At 44.4% G+C, this 21,514-nt stretch overlaps 2 protein-coding genes across 2 annotated transcripts; both read right to left on the bottom strand.

Moving 5' to 3' along the window:
* Nucleotides 1-4,527: 4,527 nt before the first annotated feature.
* On the bottom strand, nt 4,528-6,521 carry LOC133897438 (protein STAY-GREEN, chloroplastic-like). The gene is made up of 3 exons (XM_062338172.1): nt 5,886-6,521; nt 5,417-5,776; nt 4,528-5,278 (listed from the first exon to the last, which is right to left on the bottom strand). Exons 1-3 carry the CDS (start codon nt 6,021-6,023, stop codon nt 4,943-4,945), a joined length of 834 nt encoding a protein of 277 aa, XP_062194156.1. The 5' UTR covers nt 6,024-6,521; the 3' UTR covers nt 4,528-4,942.
* A 6,983-nt stretch (nt 6,522-13,504) lies between these two features.
* LOC133896603 (two-component response regulator-like PRR95) lies at nt 13,505-18,354 on the bottom strand. The gene is made up of 8 exons (XM_062337202.1): nt 18,014-18,354; nt 17,005-17,166; nt 16,773-16,903; nt 16,495-16,647; nt 15,673-15,811; nt 15,273-15,585; nt 14,177-14,858; nt 13,505-14,077 (listed from the first exon to the last, which is right to left on the bottom strand). Exons 1-8 carry the CDS (start codon nt 18,204-18,206, stop codon nt 13,985-13,987), a joined length of 1,866 nt encoding a protein of 621 aa, XP_062193186.1. The 5' UTR covers nt 18,207-18,354; the 3' UTR covers nt 13,505-13,984.
* Between the last annotated feature and the right edge of the window lie 3,160 nt (nt 18,355-21,514).

Here is a 21,514-nt window from a genome sequence, read left to right as displayed (position 1 = left end):
AAAGGATGGGGTGAGTGGGGTATAAATAGCCCACTTCAAAAAACTAGCCGTTGGGCTCTTTTCTGGAACTTACCGGAAAATCCGGCCTACACCGGAGTCTCCGGCCACTCCAGGTACCGGAGAATCCGGTCTTCACCGGAGTCTCCGAGTACAGCACAGCTGACCTCCGAAAAACGGCGATAACTTTTGATTCCGGAGTCCGATTTCGACGATTTTGGACTCTATGGAAAGCTTATTCAGAGGGCTACACATCCCAACTAAATTCATGACCTAAAACACATAGGATCAAATTAGGAACACTCCAAAACCCATTTTGGACACTTCCGCACTTTCCGCTCCGGACTCTTAACAACAAACTCTCACTTTGGGTTTGGTTGGGAACTCTTGAGCACTGAGACGCGACAATTAGCTCACGTTGCATCCCTCTTAATAGTGCGGCATACCTATACTCAAATTCAAAGATAAAACTCGTTTGAACCACTTTGAGCATTTGAAAACTTTCAAGTACCGCTTCTTTTTCTTTCAAACCTTGAGGGTTACCAACTTCCATATATTCTTCACTACATCTCTTCTTGATTCTTCATATGATTGATGTGAATCATCCATAGCTTCCCATAGCCTCGCACGGTCCATCGGCGCAAAGCCTTCACTCGCTCTTCACCACCGCCTTGGTCCTTCGGCGCCAAGCCATTTGCTTGCCCTTCACCACGGATGGTCCATCGCAGCCGAGTTTTGCTTGCCCTTCACCGTCTTGCCATAGAAAACCACTTTGTATTCGACATCTTCAATGAATTCACTTTTTTATATATGGAGTCCACTCTTGTTCTTCACTCTTGGCATATATGATTTCAATTCAACTTATGCCTTTTTATGGATCCTAACTCCAACTCACTCTCAAGCACAAAGTACATGGGTTAGTCCATAAAACCTAAATGACAACATTTATACCTTAAGTTACTTGATCTCCACAAGTAACTTATTAGCCTTCATGCATATTGTCAATCTTCATATAGAACCTAACCCCACTCATTCTTAAACACATAGCACACGGGTTAGTCCATAAAACTCTATTGACAAGTCATACCTTTAGTTACTTGATCTTCACAAGTAACTTAGCCTTCAAGCTTGTTGCTAATCTTATTGAGCTTATTCTTCTTCTCATGAGCATCACTAAAAGCTCATTTACTTTTGATGCAATTCTTTGAACTCATGGCATTTCTCAAAGAATCCATGCTTCATCATTTATGCATCTCCTATGGAATAACCTAATAGCAATTCTCAATATGATTGTTAGTCCATAGGCATTGTCATCACTCAAGCTTCTTCTTCTTTTTATGAGCATCACCAAGAGCTCATTTATCTAGATGCATATTTTCAATCTTCCCATTCACCTAGAGGTCATGCATGTCTCTCATCCATGCATCACCTATGGAACAATCTACTAACAAACTTAACACCATTGTTAGTCCATAGGTATTGTCATTAATTACCAAAACCACACATAGGGGCTAGATGTACTTTTAGAGAGAAGTATGAAAATCCAATTTGTCCATGTCCTCAGGAAGCTTATATGCTGAAGCGTTTCCAACAAAAACACCCAAGAAACCAAATCAAACTCCTTTGATAGGTCGATCTTTAGTAGGATACTAGGCATCTTCTTGCTGAAAAGCGCCTTGGACACACCTTGGACATATTTGAAGTTGTATTGAATGTGGTGACCCATGGCAAACATGTTTTTGTTCTGTTTCACCAATTCATGTAAGCGTGGAGTCAATCTGTTGGCCAATGCCTTTGAAAAGAGCTTGATAAAACTATGTGCCAAGCAAATTGGCATATAATATGATATTTCCATCGGCTCAATCTTCTTTGGTAGCAACAGAGTAGGGCCTCATTTAGATGGTGGAAACTGCAACTGTCCAGCGTCGCCAAGGCATCGAGTGCCCTGATCATGTCCTTCATGATCTGCCACACAGATTTGTAAACACGACCAGTGAAGCCATCTGGTCATGGTGATTTGTCAGCTATCATCTCACCAATAATGGACCAAAAATCTTCTTTTGAAAAGGGTCTCCTTAGGTCTTCTAGAACTAGTCATGGAAGACCGAGCCTGTCCAAATTCAGGGTGTCCGAACGCAGCTTGCTCTATCCTAGAATGGCGTTGAAATATTTGAATACTACATCAGCTTTTGCCTCTTCTATCATGACTAATGCACCATCACATTGGGGGGCAGAGATGTGATTCTTTAATTTTTGATGGACCGCATTGTAGTACCCCAAAAATTTGCAAACTTCAAAAGTTGACCGCGGGACCCATGAGAAGTTTAAATTTTGACTTTTGATCTATTATTCAGATGGACGATCGGAGACCACGAATGCATAGATCTCATCGAGGCAATTCTGTTTTGCTATTAAAGATCCTGTTTAGACTCTTAATGAGTTTATAGCGAGCCAAATGAATCTAGATCGTTGGACAAAAAGGGGAAAATTAAAAAGAGGATAAGACATACCCTGATCCACACCTAGAGCCGCCTAAAGCACCTGTCACCCAAACCCTAGTTGTCATCATGCCCCATTGGTTGCCTCCCGCCACTAGTCACGCCTGGCTGCCCACCGCCCAGTCGCGCCTGGGGACCACTGGCGCTGCGCGCCGTCGAGTGGGGGAGCTTTGCAGCCTAGGCAGTGTGAGGGAGGGGGCTGACTGATAGCAATAAAGAAGAGAAGAAAATAAAAGGAAGAGAAGAAATAAGGAAGAAGAAATAAGAAAGAAGGGGGGGGGGTTCCACAAGTTTTCTAGTTTTTGTCGTCATTTTGCATTTCTGCTCCAAAGGTGACCTCTTCGTAGTCCTTACATGCTTATGTTTGGCGAACCCTCTGGTACTGCTACTCGGCAGACGCTGTGGTGGTTGGGATTGTGTTAAAGCGTCCCCGTGTCTGGCATCGATCTAGTTCCCCTCTAGGTGCGTGGCCTGGCAATCATCACCGGCACCCGGAACACTAGAGCCTATGTTGCCCCCCTCCCCTGTTGCATGAACTGTCATGCAAACTTACCGTTGAGCCTCGGAGCCTTCGAACTCCGATTCGGTGTCCCATACCTAGAGCACATCAGACTCATATGGGTCATACCCCATGACAAACACCTCGTAGTGGCTGGGGTCCTCGTAACGGGACTCAGTGATTGCCGTGGATCCGACCATGGGTGACCCAATATAATATCCAACACTTACTGAAACGCAGAAATGTGCCCCCTATCTGGCACGCCAACTGTCGAGGGTTAGTCTTTGACAATAATTCCGGGGTGTACCGGCCGATGGGTGCGTGAACAACGTTTGTAGTGTGTGTGTGTTTGTGATGAACTCAAGAACACAAGTGTTATTCAGGTTCAGACATTTCTAAGGATATCAACCCTACATATTGTGTATTTTGTTATCAGTGTTCATGAACTAGTTCTAGATGAGTCTCCTTCCTCAATGCTAAACCCATTCTCCTCTTTATATACAAGAGAAGTAGAACTTACAAATATCCAAAGCCATAAAAATAAAATTTGGCAAGTAGTTCTTGCTAGTACTATCCAAAACCATGAAAACAAGTTTGGCAAGATTCGACATAGCAAATTACAATATAAGAATGCAAAGCATTAATATAGAATAGAGACAATATATAAATTAAATGGACTAGAATAATATCTTACAGTGAAAAAGGATACGACAATTAACAAAATATTCTTAAAGAAATATAATTCATGATAGTTTATAGAGACAGTCGTGTTGATAACATGTTATGTACCAATTACTTATCACTATTGGCAATTGATATGCAAAAATGTAGAGAACAAAGAGAGAGGGAGATAATATCAGATATTATTATTATCGTAACCCAGATGCATACAAGCTTTTATATATATATATATATATATATATATATATATATATATATATATATATATATATATATATATATATATATATATATATATATATATATATATAGTCATAGTCATAGTCATAGAGGAGTAGGAGGATTAAATAATAGTGTTTCAAAAATTGATGCTAGAAACGCTACATCACTAATACTAGAGATTAAAGGTTTGATGATATAAGAGTTATGATATCCACGTAGATGAATATTTCATAACTGCTAGGAGCATTATCTTAGGTTCTATTTCTTTTCTTTGCGAGGGGCTCTTTATATTTGTTGCTCAGATGCATAGGAGTCGTTATAGCAGCAGAAAAGAAGGCATAACTGTTTACACGTACGCAGCAAGCAAGGCCTAACGAATCGACGGCTGCTGACAATGAAGTTGCCGATTTCAGCAATGACGCGAAGGCAAGATGATCTTTCACCCTAAACGACTCAGCCACTTGGAAATCCATCAATTTGAGAGAGAACTCGAGAGCCAGCTTCATGAAGCCGGCACGCAATCACGAAAGCTACCGGTAACTCCAGCTCCTGGCGCAGGTGCATTTTCAGAGCAACAGTTACCAATCTTGCAACGACTTCTCCTCCTCCCTCTTCCAGAATTCAGAAACGTCTTGACATCATGTCGCACACGATATATTTCAATCAAATAATCAATGGTTAATTTACATGTATCATTTCCCTATACAAACCTACTCCAGTCCAGTTCAAGTGTAGATAGTGTAGAGATGAAACTTGCCTGCCCTTGAACATGCATGTACATACATGAACATCGTTCTTTGTCATCTAGAGTTCTATTTACAACTTACAAGGCCACCATGTTCGTTCCCTGCCCTCGACTTAAGCTTGTGGAAGTGTAGTTGCGCTGAGGCTGAGCAAGGCTAAGCTACCAGACCAATTAAAGAATGACGCGGGCATGCAGGTCTTGGCGCCACTGCACGCATGCGTTTGCAGTTACCCAACCAAACAGCACGCTAGTCTAGCTACGACTTGCATTACGCAGCAGCGAGCGTGCAGTGTCACTGGCTCACTGCTGCGCCTGGCCGGCGACGGGCGCGTCGACGGCGGCCATGTCATGCTCGTTCGGCCAGGGGATGAGGCTGTGGGGCGGGAAGCAGCACTCGCACTTCTCGGGGCAGCGGCGCGGCCACTCGCCCGCGGGCATCTGATCATTCTGCGCCTCCTCGGAGGCCGCGGCGGCGTCGTCCTCGGCGGGCGCGGCGGCGTCGCGGAGAGGGCCCCAGCACTCGACGCGGTTGAAGCGGGGCAGATTTGAGTGGAAGTAGACCCACACCGTGGCCTCCTCCAGCTCCGGGTGCCGGCTGAACAGGTCGCCGTCGCCGTGCACGAACGCCTTCAGAACCTGCGTGGCAAAACAGAGTCACGAGGTAAACACACTGAGTAACTGATAAGCTATTGAACTGACATAACCCAAAAAAAATGCCCCTGTAGTTTCAACAGCAGGTGTGTGTGGTCCATCGGGCATAACGTGGACACGTACCACGGGGAGCTCCTTGCGGAAGATGTAGTAGCGCAGGCCGGCGATGAGGTCGAGGAGGAAGTGGCCGCCGGAGATGTGGCAGTGGACGTGCAGCGACATCCTGCCGCGCACCTTCTTCCACTCGGCCACCACCTCGTCGCGCTGCAGCTGGTTGTACCACCCCTGCAGCTGCGCGCGGTTGATGCTGTGGGAGACGGCGAGCGTGAGCCTGGCCGTCACGTCGCTGTGCGTCAGCGTGTACGTCCGAGGAAGCAGCGGCTTCCCGGTCTGGTGCCCGCCGTGCTTCGCCTCGTCCACGCCCAGGAACAGCACCTTCAGCTTCGACGCCTCGAAGATCGCCGGACCGAACAGCCTCGCCGTCTGGAAACAGAGCACCGCACCAACCCCTGCCGACTCATCAGCTCACGACGCCCAAACAAATTTGCACAAGGGACCGCCTGGAAAGCGAAAAACCCAGCGAATCACATACCGGCACGACGTATCTCCTCCGCCGCGCGTCCCCGGGCCGCCGCCGGAACACGACCACCGCGCCCGCGCCGTGCTGCTGGTGCTTGAGCTGGAAGATCGGGAGCAGGGACATGGTAGAAGCAGAAGTAGCCACAGCCATGCCTGCTCCTTGGAACGGACCCAAAAGTAGCTGGTAAACCAGGACCAAGAAAAGCTGCAGACGTTCCGTAGAAGCTGGATCGAGCTCGGCCGGCGGCCAATTAATCCTCGGCAAAGCAGGAATCTTGCACGCCTCTGCCGGATCCGGATCGATGACTAGATGGAGAAATCTACGACTCTTATGCAAGTGGTACACACGTATGCCGTACGGTACAGGAGTTGGTTCGCTCACTCTTCCTGACTCACGAGTCACGATTGGCTTCTTGGATCGTTTGGCACTAGCTATGTGTAGGGGACGGGGAGAAGGCGCGTCATGTGTAGTTTAGAGTAGGTGGTTGTGGAGTGAGGGATCGGGAAACGTCGCGGTTGTGTGCGCGGGTGGGCAAGCTCGGGGTTCTCTCGTTTCCTCTCTTCTCGGCGCGGGGTTGATGCCTGCGGGAGTTGGGAGGGGGGGGGAGGCAATTGTCGCCCCTGGAGGTGGGAGAGGGAGGGACGCTTGGTTCGCTAGCCTGCGTTGCAGGAGGCGTGCGTTCAGCGGTGCGCTGGGTTTACCCGTTCAGAGGTGAGAGAAGCGCCGACGATCGCGACGGGAGGGGCGCGTGCTGTGAGGGCTGCGATCGCGACTGAAGGGGCGATGTCGGGCACCGGTGGAGGAAAACTGCTACGGGAGGAGGACGGCGATGGGGATGTGGGAGGCGGACCGTGGCTTCGAGCCCTCGGAACAGAGGTCCCGTTTTGTTATTAAATGCTTTACTCTACTCATTCAAAAATAGTGTGCGTTTTTTTCTTTAAAGTTAGATTTTGACTAGTGCTTTCTGATAAAATATATCATTTATAGATACAAAACATATATATAATATAAAATTATTTTAAATTATAAATCTAATTATATAATCTTTATATAATATATATTTTTATAATTTAATTAAATGGTAGTCAAAGTACTAAAATTTGATTTTTTTTAAAGAAATATGCCTATTATTTTTTATCGGGAAAAATATGTTGTAAAACTCATGGTTGGTCTGAAATTTCTAGAGCTCGTAGCCTTGTTTGTACGGGCTGAGCAAAGCCTCATCTGGTCCCAAACAAACCATGTTTTTCTACGACCTATCTTGAAAAAAAATGTTAAGTATAGTCAATATCAAAATTGACTTCTAGATTAGTTATTCTTTTGGCCATGGATGACGAATCTTTGCCCCCATAAACCTAACTTTCAACCAATAGCCTTAGGTGCGAACCGCTTTCTTGTCGTGCTGTCACCGATTAGATCGGTTAAGATCACCTTCAACCCTAGCTACTATCATATTTGTCTTAGTTTTTGATCATCTTCGACGGTTTCCCCACTTACCGATGATGGCACCACCACCTTCCGCTGTTGCTCCACCCCTTCCCTCTACCTATCCGGACCATCGTGGTCATCTTACTCTTGGCAACCGGAGCTTGAATCTTAAAGAAGATCAGAAGCTGGGAAAACTATAATAACCCATTATATCACACAGGGACTTGTGGTTAGTCAGGTTTAATTGCACTTCCAGCATTTTGATTGATTGGAGTAGTGCGTTGACAAAGGGATCGAGACATTTTCAGGAAAGTTTAGCGTTCCACACACGGTTCCGGTGTACATGGTGTGAGGATACAGTACACCGTGTTATGTTGCTTAGCAGTTAGGCCCATATACTGTCATAATTTTGACTTGATGCGTGCACTCTACTTCTAGTTCGTATAAACTTCAAGCAATGCTGTGGAATCTCTGTGCCATGTCCGACCAAAGAAGGAACATTCATCGCACGTATCCCAGGCCATATACGTCCATGCAACTTGGAAGACAAAAGTATGAAAAGAAGTGCTGGTCGTGATTATCTGCAAACTACCGTCGACGGATGAATTGTACTGTACTGTAGATAAACTCAATGAGCTGCAGCTAGCAAAACTTTATCCACTCCATTTCTCTGTTCGTAAAAGATGAGACATATTTTGCCAATGAAAAGAAAAAGGGGATGGTCCATATAGATACTTCAATTTAGAAGCGTGGTACCATGTTCCCTTTTCGTTATCGGCTTGCTTTTCGAGTTTTTGCCTTCTGATCTCAAAAAAAGAAAAAGAGTACGCGACCTTCTATCGTTTTATTTCATGTGAACATAAATATGTTAATTGATTAAGGGTTTATTTAGCAGACCTCTAGTTTTAAAAGTTCTTATAGCTAGTATTTTTAACTTAAAGAATTGGTGGAGCTAGAGATATACTAAAAATATTTAAATAAACTATCTTATTTTTATTTTAAACTAAAAATAATAATTTAAATCACTTTGTTGTAGCTTATAATTCTAAAACCTAATGTGGAACAGAAAACTATAGCTGTATCAAACCAGATCTAACTCTTCATGAGACTCCAGCGAAGCACGTGTTCTGCTCTAAATTTCCAAGGATGATGGCATGGAATCCTCCCGTTTCAGCCGCCCGCGGCCGGTGGAAGCTGCCCGTCCGTGTCGCGAAATAATCCAAGCGGCGGACCACACACGCGGTCCGACGCAGTGCGTTGCGAGAGGCGTGTCACGTGGAGACGAGCGTGTGGCGTACGTGTTCGCGATGCTTACAGGCATGCCGACCTAGCGTACTCGCGTGTGCTGGCGTGGTCTCCGCGGCTTTCGGGCTTTCGTCTAATGATCCGCGGTGCAGCACGCTGCCGTGGAATTTTAACATTTTGAACATTGTTAAAAACATATTCACTAATAGGCCCTGCAAAAACAATTTTTGATAATAAATCTTTTTTATGGCGCCATAATATTTAATACCGTAGTTGAAAAACACGACGCAGTGACAATTAATGTCTTAATAGCTATTATATATAATCTTCAAATTTGATGTTCTGCGTTAAACTTATAAAATCATATGTGATAGCTACTGCAACATCAATTAGCATAGCGTCATGTTATTTAACAACTACGTTAATAATTATAACGCAATAAAAAGGCTATTTTAACATTATTTTACTTATAGATTCATACGGAGATTTTTTTAAAGTACCAAAATCTAAAAATTCCACCACGCTGCGGAGCCGAGCGGGTCCTGCTCGTAACGACGGCGACACGTTGCGCGTACGTAGACGCCATCGTCCCCGCCCGTTCACGCCACGTGTAGAGTTCCAGCGCGCATTTCACGGCTGAGTTCATCGGCTTCGGACACGGATCCTCTGCATTAATAATGATTAATGCAGAAAATTACTGTGGTGTGCAGTAATATAAGTCTGCCGCTACCGTACTCGGCATTAATTAATCACTGTTTACTGCAGGGATATTGTATCTACAGTGTTTGATTCTACTATATTGCGGATCTGTCCTGCAGCATTAGGTACTGTAGCAGTTAATCCAATCCACCCATCTCCAAATCATGGAGCTCTCTGCAGTTGTCGGTGTAACTGCAGAGGATCCCGATCCACCGGCTTCCGGGTTGCTCCAGCAGGCGTGGGGCCATGTACGGTCGAACAGTGACAGTTCCATAATCTCTCCGTCCATGTAAAACCTCTATACTAATTCTCTGCGTGTTGGTTTGAAATAGTTTGAAGAGGAGAGCATCCTCTAAAGCAAATTAAAATCTTGGTACAGTAAGGTGCGGATGCAGAGTAAGGTACCTTTTCTTATTCTCTTTTCTCCTTACTCTCCCTTATCCATAAAAAAAATATTAGAAGGATCAAGAGATTTTTATTGAGAGGTGCCCTAAGATCCGCCGGTCAAACTTCAAGTTTTCTGTAGCTGTCGTCAACCCATCGCATTCGATACAACCTAAAGTCGAATTTCTATTGAAACGAAGACTGACGCATGATTCACGTTTTTCATTTGTGCTTGTGTGTGTGCCTCGATGTATGCTGCAATTCAAATATGTACAAACCAGCGGATCGCACCTTTGATTCGAAACATTTTTCTCTCTAAATTTTAAAGTTTGTTAATATGGTTTTTGAATATGAATGCAAATTTTGTATTTTTTAATCATTAGATCAATTCAAAACTGAAAAATAAACTAGATGTCAATCTCACCTAATTAAATTAAAAAAAACTAAATAGTAACTTAAAAACTACGTATGATATCCACTTGCATCCCTGCTCGAGAATAATATATCGCTGCTAACAGAATCGACCAGGCAGGAATTCCCACCGATACACGGTCATGGCAACCGTTGTCGGTTGAATTTTTATTTATAGATTTTTTATTTTAAAAATAGCAGAAATGCATCCGTGTTAAAAAAAATTAAAAAATAAGCACTTGTATTATCACCCGTTCAGCGGCGAACTATACTTATTTCACATACACTGGACGATTTATTAAAAAAACAAAAATACCGTGTTCCATTGCTTGAAATCTTCGAAACACTATCTAAATAATCATAAAAAATAAAGAAAAAACGCCATTCATATGCAGGACCAACAGAACACAACAATGAGTTTCAGACCACTGGGCCTAGAAATTAGCGGTTCAGCTATCGTGCAGCAGCAGCACTGGACCAGTTCCAGTTCAAAAAAAAGAAGGAAAGCGTCACCCTGGTTTAAGTGGCTGGGCGGCTGGGCCTAACTGTTTGTAGTTCGTGGGCTCTGACGTGATGTGGTGGAGCATTGGTGATCCGTATGTGCAAACTCTCATCAATTCAGGAATAAAAAACGCTGAGGCAGTGTTCAAAAGAACGTTGAACCTGAGACCTGATGTCACGTCCGCACCGCGCTCCTGGACCATCACGGAGGCCTGCGGCTTCAGCGGCCGGTAGACGACGTACACCGCGAGCGCGGCGATGACGGCGACGAGGAGGGCGGTGACCAGGAGGCGGCCGCAGCGGCGCGAGCGGTGCATGTCGCAGAGCTGCTTCTTGGAGGTCTCCATGGCCGCACTTCGCACCAAGGCCCGTTTCCTGGCACGGAGCCTTGCCTTTCTGGGCACCGTTTTGGCATCGCTCTCTTTTTCTCTTGCTTTTGGGGTTTCGTGCACAGCATTGCAGAACGAACTAAAAATCTTGTAGCTCGAACACAGGATAGACCTGCCGGGCGTTTTGTTGCACGGAAGCGAGTAGCTGGAAAGCGGGCAGCGAGCTCGGGCAAAAGGAGCGACTCCTCGTGTTAGGTTCGCGCTGCTTTTTTGTTTTTGTTTTTGTTTGCGAGCATGTGCAGCGCGCGGAGGCGAACAACGGGCGCAGTACTTGGTTGCACGCGCCGCGGGCGATTCGGCGTGGTTCCGGGAAGGGAAATTTCCAATACGTGTTGTGCACACATTTATTATGTTCACCGTCCATACATTTCTATGCATCAATTTAAAATAAATTAACGAAATGTTGAAATTAGTTATAAAATTAGAAAATATTACATAACTAATCGAAAAATGTTGAAATATTTTTCGGCCACGTAACTCGTTAAATATTTTTTGATTAGTTATGTAACATTTTTCGATTAGTTATATAATATTTTCTGTTTAGAAAATGATGGCGAAATGACTCTTTACCCTCACGGGCCAGCAGACAAGTGCGGAGGATATTTTCTAGCTGCACAGGACATGTTATGAATCTCAAAGCAGCCGAACAACTTAGATAGTAGGTGTGCACATCACGCTGTGATCTTGCATTTCTCGTTCCTTTCCGTCGAAGAAGACAGATCTCGGCCGGGTTGATTTGTGGGCGCGCTCTGCTTTTGCTTTCGGCTGAGGCGTCCCATGCTCTCCCGGTATATATCATGACAATACATGACTCCTAGTTTACATCCTCAAACGACTAGAGTAATCATATGCAACTAGCTCTGGACCAGCACCGAAGAGGCTACCACTGCAAAATGCAAAATTGCATAGGATCGTGACCAAATAGATCAGCAGTTGTTTAACGCTCTCACGGCAGTGACCGTGGGCAATGGGTGCACCACGGATTTCTGGTGCAGCAGTTGGCTACACGGCACTACAAGCTGCAATATTGCGTCCCAGCTATTTGTTGCCTTGCAACCACGCCGACGCACCATCCATGTAGCTCTCACCGACAACACATGATCAACAATGTCCGAGACGGCCTACCACAAGACTTTGTCAAACTATGGCATGCTCCACAGGGGGTTGTGTTGTCCTCCGAGTCCAATACCATCGCATAGAAATGGACAACCTCAGGCTGAATGCTTCTCTTGATCTATGTACATTGCGCAGTTCGCAGGTAGTATCACAGTCAACTTCGTGCCTCTTTATTTGGGTGACACCACATATCAAATTATTTGCCTGGCTATTAGTTCAAAGGAGACTATACACGAATGATCGATTATTGCAATATAAATGTCCAAACTCATATATTTTCCTCTCGGATATGGGCCATGGTGGCGTCTTGGTCCAACCTCCCATGACTAAACAACCACCTCCCCCGGTCCCCCCCCCCCCCCCCCCGGCGCTCTCCACGCATTGGTGGAAAAAATGTGTTGCATCGGCATTGCAAGATTTTCGCATGAAACTTTATAGTGTCCTCTCACAGTATGACATGTGAGAAGGAACGAAATCGGCATATTTTTTAAGGGAACTCCGCCACCAAATTCGCAATTCTCATCATCATTAAGGACGACTTTGCTGTCTGGACGTTGATAGGTGCAAATGTCTCTCAGTCTTGGGAGCTACGCTCCCCCTCTTGTACAGTTTAGACAGTTTATTAGTTAGAATAGTTAATTAGCATTTTGGTTCGATCATCTTTGTACCACTTTCGCGCCTACTAATTAATGAATAAGTAGCTCTCCTGGTTAATTTTTCGTGAAGAAAAAAAACGTCCCAAATTGTGTGGACGATATAGCTCCTAAATGTTACATACAATTTGCAAAATTACCGTAATGTCTTTAAACAACACATATTTGAATATCTTAGATAGTTAACAGTATAACGACTGCACAAATGTGAGGCCCCTCGGTGAGGGCGCAACGCAGGCCCAGGCCCAAGGTTAGCAAGCAGCAGATGGCAATAGCGGATCTAGAGCTAAATTTTAGAGGGGCTCAACTTCTTTTTTTCTCACTCCTCTCCTCTTTTTTTCTCTCCCTCCTCTTCTTCTCTCTTCCTCTTTCATGCTTCTTCTTTCGTGTTCAAAAATAGTAAGGGAGCTTAAGGTGACTCTTTAAGTTTCTGAGGTAGGAGGGCTCAATGGTGGATGGTGCCGTGCACGCCCAATGAGCATGTATCCTCCCACTTTGCAACCACAACAACCCATAGCGCACTATTCCTTGCCCCTGCCTCTCGCCCACGCGGCCTCCGTTCTCTTGCTCCTCACCTGAGCGATGCACCCTCCGCTACTCATTTTGAAGATTCCGGAATAAACAATGGTTCAGTTTTTTATATTCTCAGAATAAATCAGTTTTCAGTTTTCAAAAATCGAAATTTTTATAAACTAAAAAACCAAACCAACCTAACCGTATTAACCGAATGGTCACCTCCTAAGACAGTTCCATCCAAACAGAGCCTTACAGAGATAACAACCAGACAACTATCGAGACATGGATCTAATCACAAAACCATCCCTCAATTTTACATTTGCACTCTATTTAATGAAAATTAACAATAGTATTCGCGGCACGAAATTGTTTTACAGAAACTATAACAACAATTTTGTTGTAACAAGCTGCACGGAAAGGAGCAATGTCTCTAGACATCCATCACACCTTGCATCCACAGAAAGTGCACGTCTATCCAAAACATCAAACCAGCTGACTAGTTGCAAAGCGTAAGCACACGCGCTACGGACATCTCATCTTGACCTGAAACAAAGTATGCCAATGTATTTTCTAATGCCTACTCGCAAACACTAAAACGTACATGGTTCAGTGCCTAACCTAGCAAAAGAACAAGTTAGCCTATACATAAATATATAGTATAAGCTTTAGCAAATATATAGCGCATACTAGTCAGTGTGATTGCTTTCAACTCTTCCACAAAATCTTTGACACTGACGATCAGGATACCCGCAGCGTGTAATGGGCACCCCTAACTTCCTTGGATGCTATGACCTTGACGAACAAACTGGCCCTTAACCCGTGGACGCTGCTCTGCGAGTAATTTCCTACTCTGGTACCGAACCTGCAAAAGAATGCAATGGTGTAAAAAACCACACCTCCTAGTAGGTGACACCAAGAATTGGATTGAAATCAAGAGGTAACATTAGTTGCTAATGCTTACCTTCTTCTCAAAGCACCTATCCTTCCTCTTTAGTCGGAACTTGTTCAATGCAGCCTCGCGCTGGCTCAGGTGGCGTGAACCTTCGGTGCTTGGGTTTTCAGGAACACCATTAAATGTGTTGGATGATTCAGTAGGGGCAGCAATCCGATTGGATGTGCTGTCACAGCCACTGCCACTGAGAGTATTTCTGGCACTGTCTAGCACGGCACTAATTCCGCTTTCACCAGTCATAGGGGAAACATGACGTGGCTCATCTTTAGGAATTTCAATACGCAGATGCTTTCCATTGGCATTAGGAGGACTTGTGACAATTTGTTCTTCTGCATTTTCAACTTCCTTAGGGCCCATTTCATTTGGCTCATTCTGTTGCAATGAAGCTGCTTGTGGGGTTGATTCGTGCCACATGGATGTTTCGCTATTCCAAATGGGTGGGGCTGACTGTGGGTAGAAAAGGGATGCCACCGGTGTACCATTCCAGAATGGCTGCCCATCAAATGTGAGACCTCCAACAGGGACGGGAAATGGTACAGCTCTAATAGGAGGGCGATTTGTTTCTGTTTTGTCTTGAGAGGGAGCAACAAAATCTCCATTTTTGTTTTCCAGATCCGCTTGTGCTCCTGAGGTGCTGCATATCTGAGCATCACCAGCATTTCTTAAAGTGGACGCAGTCCTGCAGTTGTACCTGTGAACAAGATACTTCCAACTGTAAGACCTCATATTTTGAATCTATTGAAACCATGAAAACAAGCAAATTATGCAGTAAATTACAGTAATAAAAGCACTAAAAGAAATTTCATGTCAAAGTTTGTGTTGTGGCAAGAATCGTTTGATCTTTTATGTTTGCAAGATCATATCATGGCAAGTCAAGATAAAAAGAAGTCCCTTTACCATACTTGGAAAATAAGAGACGAAAAGTTAAAATGACCAGAAATTTTCGTTTAGGCTGTACCTACATTAGGACCAAAAACTTTATGACAAAAAGTTAACATCTAGACTTGTGTTCTGAACTGCAACTAGACTCGAGCTACTATATACAGTGGTCTTTGGAATGACAAAAGCATCATTAATATAACAAGTGAAGGAAAGGAACACTTACAAGGAAAATGCGGATGAAGTTGAATGGTTCAGCGTTCTTCTATCATTTTTCTCCTGGTTTTCTAATTTACTGTAGTCAGATCTTCTGAGAGATAGTTCTAGGTGTGCCGGGATGGAGCATTTCTCATCATCTCCCTGAGATGTTCTCACAATATTTACCCCCCTCTGTATATTATGCTTCTGTTGATTGTCAGTAATATGGACTAGCTCGATATCTCTGGAAGCTTTCTCAGAACTATGATCATTCGAACATGTCCTTCTCTTTGGTGATAAATCATCTTCTCTTGTTGGAATCAAGTTATTATCTTTAGATGCTGCCACATCACAAGCAGGTAAAATTATTAAAATGCCTGCAAACAAATTATACGTTACAAGTAAAAAAAAATGAAAAAAAATATTACTTTGAATTGTCGCCTGTCCATATGGCTCAGCGCTCTTGTGGTTAAGAATAGAGAAATGCCTTTCTGTCGGCTGCTTATACTCCAAAAGGTTGCTAGTGTGCTTACTATCAGCCTCCAGCTCTGACCTTGTACAAGAACTCTGCATGAGGGAATCAAATTCAATCCATGAAGAACAGAGTGAATATATCCAAATTCGGCAAACAGCAAGAGCGCTGAGCCATATGAGTCTAGTCTACTAGAAAGTACCGACAATTTCAAAACTATGCAGTATGATGTCGTGAAGGAAACATCACAAAACTGATTTCATGTTGCATCAACAATCCAGTACTTTAAAACAAATTAACTCATATGCTACATCAACTGTTCATATGCACCACATTCTGATCCTGCAAGCAGCCCAAAAACCTACTTACCTTATTTATTGGCAGATGCACTTCATTTTACCATGCCCAAGAGGACCGAACTGTGACACTTCGCCAACGAGAAACATTACTCTCATTCAACAAACAGTTCCATTACCCACCTGGCTCGGAGAATTGATTAATTAGTTGACTAAAATTAATAAAGATCCAAATGGTTAAAAAACGCCTCTGACATGACCTAGTATCAGCTTTATTGTGTGGGTAATGAAACTGCCTTATGACCAAACATCAGGTGATGGAAGTGTTACCGTTCGATCCTGATTGGGTAAAGTAAAATGATAGAGCACAAATGCCACATCTATGATAGCATTTTACAAGTCAAATCGTAAAAGTCTGGGCCAACATTAGTAGGACGAAACAGCAGCTAAACAACATTATGTTTACTGATTCTAAAACTTACTTGAGCATCACTTTCTTGTTCACTGCATTCCCTATTTTTGCGTGCTACATGTTCCATCAAATGATCAGCTTTTGTCATGCTGGTCTTCTGCTCAATTCTTTCGGTAAGATTTTCTTCTTGTTGTATATGCTGCAGATCAGGCCCACCATTTGCCTGCCAATAGGGTAAGAGAAATTTAGCGATACTTATGTCTTGTGAAGAGCGCAAAATCTAAGTTTAAATGAATAAAAGCAAAAGAAATGTAGTCATACTAAAATGATGCGAATATGTCATCATACCAGTTGTTTTCTCCAAACATGCTGCCACAAGTTCCTTAACTCATTCTTTCTTATCGGCTTAACAAGGAAATCTGCTGCACCCTTTAGCATGCATTTGAAAACCATGCTTACTGAATCGTGTGAAGACATCACTGGATGCCAGAAAAAAAAAACAGCATTAGGCTTAATAGTGGCAATAGAAATAAATAAAAAAGAAACATGAGAAGAAGAGTGACGTAAATTTAACACATACTTATAACAGGGATGTTCTTGGACGCATCATGTTCCATGATCGTGGAGAGCAGGAGGAACCCAGACATCAAAGGAAGTTCAACTTCAGTTAAGACAAGGTCTATGTTGAAAGATTTTTCCTTTAGAATGTCCCATGCCTTCACACCGTCAGAGGCCACAGAAACTGCATAAACAAAATATGATTCATAAAGCTGATGAAAATAGTCATTTAAAAAAAGGTACCAGAACAAACTCAAGAGGCCAAACATTAAGGTAAAATACCTAAAAAAGGAAAGTTAATGTCTATAAATGAACACCGCTTTAACCACATTCTTAACTATGCCAAGAAATTGTGACAGTGCAGAATTTAACATCTGTACTCTTAGTTACTCAGTATATTTAACAGCAGATGCCTCTCAATGTCATGGAGTTAGTGATAAATTATTGTTCTAGTTGATACTTGGCTGATGCAAGTCTTAATCGGTGGTAGTCCTAAAAGCAGGCAGCACTACACCAAATTCCATCAGCATGGTGGCAACAGAGCAATGCTCTTCTAACAATCATCAACTGGAACACTAATAGATTCAGGCAGGGAGGTAACTATCCAGTATCCACAGAGCTACTGTCGACTAGAAACCATAATTAGCATCTCTGACAAAAAACTTGTTTCTTGTAAAGCAGATCAAGGCGTCATCACACCAGACACCGCAGTAAGCACTCTGCCGTACCACCATGCCTTGCTTAAACACAGTAAAATCAGCAGCCGCCTTCCAATTTTACCGCTCAGAAACATTGGCACTTCCCAAAATTGGCAAGTTTTCCGCAGCAGGCCAAACAGCGCAACCATTCCGCCCCAACAAACTAGCACCACCAACTCCATTCCACAGACGACTCAGCTCACGCTTATACTCGTCTGGTTACTGATTGACAGCTTTTAACCCCTAACCCTATGCAAACTAAAACAACTACAACCGAACAAGCAATTAACCAATTCGATCCAGCAAACTGTCGTGCGCGGCGGCGGTGCGCACCTCGGTACCCGCAGTTGCGGAGCAGCGCGGAGATGACGTGGCGCGTGGAGTCGTCGCCCTCGGCGAGCAGCACCCGGACGGGCATCATCGGTAGCATCCGCGTCTCCCTGCTCGACCCCTCCGCCGCCGCCGCCTCCCCTTCCCCGTCCTCCAGATCCACCACCTTCATCTCCTCTTGCACCCCTCCGCCCATTTCTCCTCCTCCTCGCCGAAGTGTAGTCCGCCAACCACTTCTCTCCCTCTCTTCTCGCGCTCGCGACTTGGAAGAAACCGGAATTGGTGAGCTGGGAAATCAAATGCCAGTGTGAGAGAGAAGCACGACAAAGCCGAAGCGTCGCGGCCTATATACATAGCCCCAACCCCTGCTGCAGACAGGTGGGGCATGAACCCGCGGGCCTGGATGGCCAGTGAATGCGGGAAGCGGTGCGGGTGGGCGACGTGAGCAGCCTCGGGGCCGTGAAATATCTGCGGCCACTCGACCGGTGGGCGCGGCCGCCACGTCAGGCGATATCCAGCGCGCGGAGGACCAGAGCCCCAGGCTAGAGGGCCCCGCGGTGACGTGGCGGGAGCCTGGTCAGTGGTTGTGATATTTCCCGAGTGCGCGCGGCGAGGCAGATATTTTCCAGCGCGGGAGGGACACGTGGTCGGCCCGCAGCTAAAGATCAGATCTACGGCTGCCACAGCGACCCGTGGTGGTCGGGAGGCGGGGAAGCGGGATCGTGTGGCCGCGGGTGGGGTGGGGGTGGGGTGCGGCTCTGCGGGCCCCTCGCTCTATTGGATCGTGCGGTTGTGGTGGTGGTGGTGGTGGTGGAGCCGGGGAGGGCGGGCCCCGGGGACTTGGTGGGAATTCTTATTTCGCAGCGCCAGGTACACTAGTGGTCGGCTACGATAATATCTTGCGCCTGTACGGGCTTATACTTTTTTATAACCTCACTTGACGCGGACACTAGTTTAACCACTAACCACACCATATATACATGTACTAGCAGATTTCACCCTAATTACCCTAACCAACGGAGCAATCCTCAGATCGCGTGTCGTGCTTGCACTTTGGAGCTTGGATACTTGTGGCTGGTGTTGATTTGCTCGCTTAACCATGGTTTAGGTCGGTAATAGAATGGCTTTAGTTAGTGAACCGGAAACAACTACGCAAGCACTATTTTAATCACTGAACGCACCACGTATACATGTACTGGTAGTTTCTACCCTAACTATCCTAGCCATCTGAGCAATCCTCAGAACGCGTACGTGCTTGCACTTTGGAGCTTGGAAACTTGTGGTTGGTGTTGATTTGCCCGCTTAACTATGATTTAGGTCAGTAATAGAATGGCTTTAGATAGTGGACCGCGAATAACTGTTTGGCTCGTTTGAGTGGCTTGGGACGGATGTAGCGAGGGACCGTTCCTTTTTCACAGATTTCGTGTTGTTTTGCTTGCGTCCGTTGGATATGATCGCTGAACGTTTACTCAAGGGAAGTGATCTTCCCTCCAGCAGCAGCCAGGTGAGCTTGACATTTGCCGGCTTAGCGTACACCAAGGCATCTATGATCTATTATCATTGGGGTGATGGTGTTATGGGTCTACATTCGGTAGGAAAACATATATCCGTTATCCGTATTGTCGTGGTTTAGTTTACTGAAGGTGAACGGTGTGCTTTAGCATGAGATTTGCATGCGGTAAATCCTTGTTAAATAAAGAAACAACCACCATTCTTTGATCAAGCGAAATGACATACGCCAAATGTCGACACTTTTTTCTCAATAAAATGTCAACGCCTAGCAAGCAAACTGCAAAGGTATAGTTCACGTAGGGTGAGTTTGTTTTTTAAAAGAGTGGTTGTATTGTATAGCTTGGCTATGTTGAAGTAGATTAAAGGGGTAGTATAATTTTTGAAAATAGTGTTTGATTAGTTGTATGAGCGGATGTAATAGTGGATACAGTGAATCGTTGAAGGTGTTTGATTGTTTGTAACCCTGTTATATAAGTCTGATGATACAGCCTGTATCTGTCCCGTCTAAATATAAGTGAAGTTTAATTTGAACGTATTGTATAGACAGTATGACTCATACAGCCTGTATCCGTTACGTAGACAATCAAACATATTTATATACAGAAATACATGAGTGGATATAATTTTCTCGTACATATATATACATATATAGAGAGAGAGGGATTCGTATGTAGCAAACAAAACAGACCAGTAGTGAACAGACGCCTGCATAAAAAGAATGGAGGAGATTTGCCCGGTCATGCCCTACACCAACTTTCCTTGTTCCCGGTGCATCGACACGGGAAAAAAGAAAAGAAACACTGAAACTCTTCTAGACCACTGCATCTACATAAAGAACTCGTCTATCTCAAGCATGGACTGAAGTCTGCACCACGATGGCTGTAATCCACTTACTCCTGATCACTTGATCTCCATGGGAAGGACATACAAGCTAGGGGGCTGTTTGGTTACAGCCCGCCAAAACACGAGCAGTTAAATCGGCCGTCTAAAACTCGTCTCTGCTGCTAGTTGATTATAAACGAGCACGGTTAAAAAGTTTTAGACACGATTAGATTTTAGCTTTGAACCAAATGCCAGCTAAATCATGTGACGTAACCAAAATTTAGCCTAACTTTCTGGTGTTAGGAACCAAACAGGCCCTAGATATTTTGCTCTCAAAAGGCAAAGATATTTTGCTCTTGCAGCTCGCATGCACACTTACAACTGGAGATAAACAAATGGCAGGAGTGGAAACAAAGAGGCGGTGGATCATCCACGGCCAGTCAGCCAGCCAGTGGACGAGAGAGGCGCAATTATTCAGAAGCTGCGAGGAGACAAGCCACTAGAGATCGTTTGGTTCTGGTCACCGTCGCCCCCTCTCTGTTTCTGGGTCTCCAAGGTATCACGGGGCCTGCGTGGCGCACTAGCATCGCCTCCATTCTCTTGGGCTGCAAGTTGCCGCAAATCAAGGCCAACGAACGGGTCGAGAACTCGAGTTGGGATGTTGTCATGTGGCAGGAATGATAATCCTTCCGTGTATGATGATTGATCGTCACTTGTCAGAAAGGAGGGGGGGGGGGGGGCGCTATGCCTTCACGTACTCGGCATGAACCTGTCGTTCGTTCTCATCTGCAATGGCCGTTTTTTTTAAAGAGGGTGAAAGAGGACCTGCAGTATCCACGTACTACTTTTGTTTTTATTCAATATTGCAAATGTCAGTTTTTTTATTATAGCAATTTTAACTTCACGTTTTAAAAAAAATTATAAATACCTAAAAGTATATAATAATTATGAACTATATTTCACGACGCTAATGATACGAAAGTTTTAAATATCTATAAACTTAAAAAAAAATACAAGGTCAAAAATACTATAGTAAAAAAATGGTGATAAGTAAATAAAAATAGAGGTAGTATGTCACATGTATACATCCATACACATGCTGAGAAAAAAAAATAGATTTCTTAAAACCTTAGTGTACAAAACACGCAGATAACACGCAGATAGGTTCGA

Source organism: Phragmites australis, chromosome 17 (genome assembly GCF_958298935.1).
Source record: "Phragmites australis chromosome 17, lpPhrAust1.1, whole genome shotgun sequence".
Taxonomy (NCBI): domain Eukaryota; kingdom Viridiplantae; phylum Streptophyta; class Magnoliopsida; order Poales; family Poaceae; genus Phragmites; species Phragmites australis.
The sequence above is the reverse complement of the archived record's forward strand: the minus strand, read 5'-3'. Positions and strand labels throughout refer to the sequence as shown.